Source organism: Gavialis gangeticus, unplaced genomic scaffold (assembly GCF_001723915.1).
Source record: "Gavialis gangeticus isolate Ggan-Ray unplaced genomic scaffold, GavGan_comp1, whole genome shotgun sequence".
NCBI classification, from domain to species: Eukaryota; Metazoa; Chordata; order Crocodylia; family Gavialidae; genus Gavialis; species Gavialis gangeticus.
Genome location: NW_017728992.1, coordinates 151,030,877 through 151,033,797, shown reverse-complemented (window position 1 = coordinate 151,033,797; position 2,921 = coordinate 151,030,877). Strand labels below are relative to the sequence as shown.

Below are 2,921 nucleotides of genomic sequence, written 5' to 3'. Positions count from 1 at the left end.
GGGATCACCTGAATTTCTGCATCCAATTCATACAATCATAGGCAACTATATAATGAATGTCTGTCCGTAAGGCATCACAAGAACATCCACCCTTGTCCTTCCCATTCTCTCCAAACAAAGAGCAGCCCATAGGACCCTGTAATTAACATAGCTTTAGTACAAATAAAACCTAATTGTGTCCCACAAGAAGAAATCAGGAGAGCAGGGTGCCTTGCCAATGCACTGGGAACAGTTTGAAAATCTGAAATTATATAGCGGTGATCTAGAGCCCATTGGAGTCAATAGAAAGATTCCCATAATTTTCTGTGGGCTCTAGATCAAATCATGAATATCTCTGCATGTTCTGATTTTGTTCAATACTCTAAGCACATGAATGGGAAGCTAATAGCTCCCTAGAACTGAAATGGCTACCTTCTAAGTTATGTCTGACAACAGGAGTGCCCAGTGGAGCTAAATATGAATGCTAAGTTGGTAATTCATTAATCATGAAAAGGTATGTAGTTAGTTATACATGTGATTATTTTTCCACATAAATGTCTTCTACTTTTATGTCAATGTGCAGAGCTGTATGCAGTGCAACAGCAATAAACCATAAACTTTTTCACCTCCTCAGATGGCTTTACAAGATATGTAAAGATAAACATAAATGCTTTGTACACAGTACTGATTTTGGAAATGTTAACTTAATGAGAGGTCAACACGTCCTGGGTATAGTACCTGCACATAAGTGTGCATGTTACTAAGGGTAAGCGCCTATTTTGAAAGCTCCTGTGAGGGTTTTCTCTCTCTCTCAAAGCCTTCTGGATAGCCATGATCTAGGTAAAATATTTTGTTTTGAGCAATCATTTTTTTAAATGTAAACATTAAAGCCCCTAAACATTTTAAATCCAGGCCAGTCCCATATCTTAGGACACTACAGTCCAAAGGTAAGCCAAATTACCTTGCCTCTGCCAGAGCTGGACTTTCAGTCCAGAGTTTAATAATATACACCATAGTTGATGTGTCATTTGAAAACAGTGCATAGCAAGTAGCAAACCAATGTAAGTTGCAAGCAAGAAGACTGTAGAAACTGGTTCAGTACTCAGTTTCCACTAGTACAGGCCACTAAAAGATGAAATGCTGCACTGTCCTGTGAAATCCAGTACGCCTGTCAGGTGCAAGAGGTCACTTCATTGGCAGAGAACTGTTTCACATAAGATGATGAAAATGCCAATTACACATTTCTTCGTCACCTTCCAGTGTTCTCACCCCACACCATGCTTCACTTTCTTTTCCATGTATACCATTGATCCTATAAACTGTAACACTAAAATTGACCCACTGCTCTTCTCCCTGTCTCTACCAATACAGTGAAAGGTGCTTGTTCCTGATACTGGCACTCTCATCAACATCCTGTTCCCTTTCCATCAGTGTTTCTCTGCAGAATCCTAGGAAGTTTAGCTTTGTACTTTGATGACAAGTGATAGACAAACTACAAAAATCTCAGGATGGTGGCCACACTTTAGGTGGTCAGTTCTTAGCTAATTTTAGCTAGATATCACTAAAATTGTTCAACAATTTTAAATTTATTTCAGACATTTTGGACTAAAAACATTTAGGATGTTGAAGTGAAGGATTTTTTTTCCTGGGATCCTTCATATTAACAATAATGATTATTATGTAACTCCTACTGCCTACAACATGCCAGGCATCACATATAACAGAAATAGTAGATGATCTCTGCCTTGAAGAGCTTACAGTTTACCATGTAGACAGAGCAACAGAAAACTGTGCATATCAGGTGGAGAAATCAGAGAGCAGAAAGATGAAGGAATTAAATATAAGGCTGCATAATTACTTAATAGTTATGCCTACACCCTGTTCCATAATACCTACAAAGTTATGCTAAAATTCCTCCCAGGGCAAGTCACTCCTGTAACTAAGCCCTGCTTGGTGCTGTTATACATCCAAGTCCCCGTGGCCATTTCCCCACTCCTGTGCTGCACCATATAACTGTCCTTTGTCTTCATTCCAGATAATAACATCAATTCATTATTGTCCAAGCATGACCCACACCAACGCGGCACACCCAGGTTAGCAAGTAGTTCAGATCCTTTTTACGGGGGCTAATGGACAAATGGAACTACTAAATTCTTGGGACAGCTAATGAAAAAAAAAAGGATAGGAGTGTTGTGTGGATCAAAGGGTCAAAATGAGAGAATAAGTGCTCCTGAGGGGGACACGGAGCAGAGCCTCCCAGGCCGCACCCAGTGGTCCTCAAAGGCATCCAAGGAGCCGGTGCATGCTGCCCACTGGTGCTCTGCCCAGAAACATGCGCAGACAATGGAAAGGAAAGCGGCCCTGCAGTCTCTGGGCACCTTCCCAGCCCGAGCCTCTGTCCTGGTCAAGTACAGGGCCCCAAGGCCTCCTGAAGGGCACTCCTTGTTGACCAGTCTCTCCCCCCATATGCTACCCCATCCTCAGGCTCTGTGGCTCCCAGACAAGCTCTTAGACACCAAGTGGGGGTGAATGAACCTCAGGAACCAAGTGCACCCCAAGCCCTCCCTGCCCAGGCCGCCTGGCCATGCGTGGGAGGCAGCTTCACCTCCACCTCCTCCTCCAGCCCCGCAGAGAGGAGGGTGGGGAGAGCTGAGGCAGGGCTCCCTTTTCCACTTGTCAGCAGCAGCTGCAGCTTTCCAGCTCCCCCCCGGCCCGGGCAGAGGAGAGGCAGGGGCGCGGGGCTGGGCTGGGCGAGGTGGGGCAGCGGGGAGGGTCAAGGCGAGGAGAGGGCGGGAGGCGGCCGCGGGGAGTGGCGCGGGCGGGCTCGGGCTCATAAAAGGGAGCCCGCGCCCCGGCAGAGTCAGCACCGCGGACAGCACCACCAGCCCACCATGGCCGCAGAGGCTCACCTGCAGGCAGCCGAGATCTCCGCCTCGCAGTGC

General features: G+C 46.1%; 1 protein-coding gene across 1 annotated transcript in view; it reads left to right on the top strand.

Moving 5' to 3' along the window:
• Window positions 1-2,833: 2,833 nt before the first annotated feature.
• CALB1 (calbindin 1) overlaps window positions 2,834-2,921 on the top strand; it is a 26,598-nt gene continuing 26,510 nt past the window's right edge. Inside the window, exon 1 of the mRNA XM_019527899.1 lies at window positions 2,834-2,921. Coding sequence (XP_019383444.1) covers window positions 2,871-2,921 — 51 coding nt within the window. The 5' untranslated portion in view covers window positions 2,834-2,870.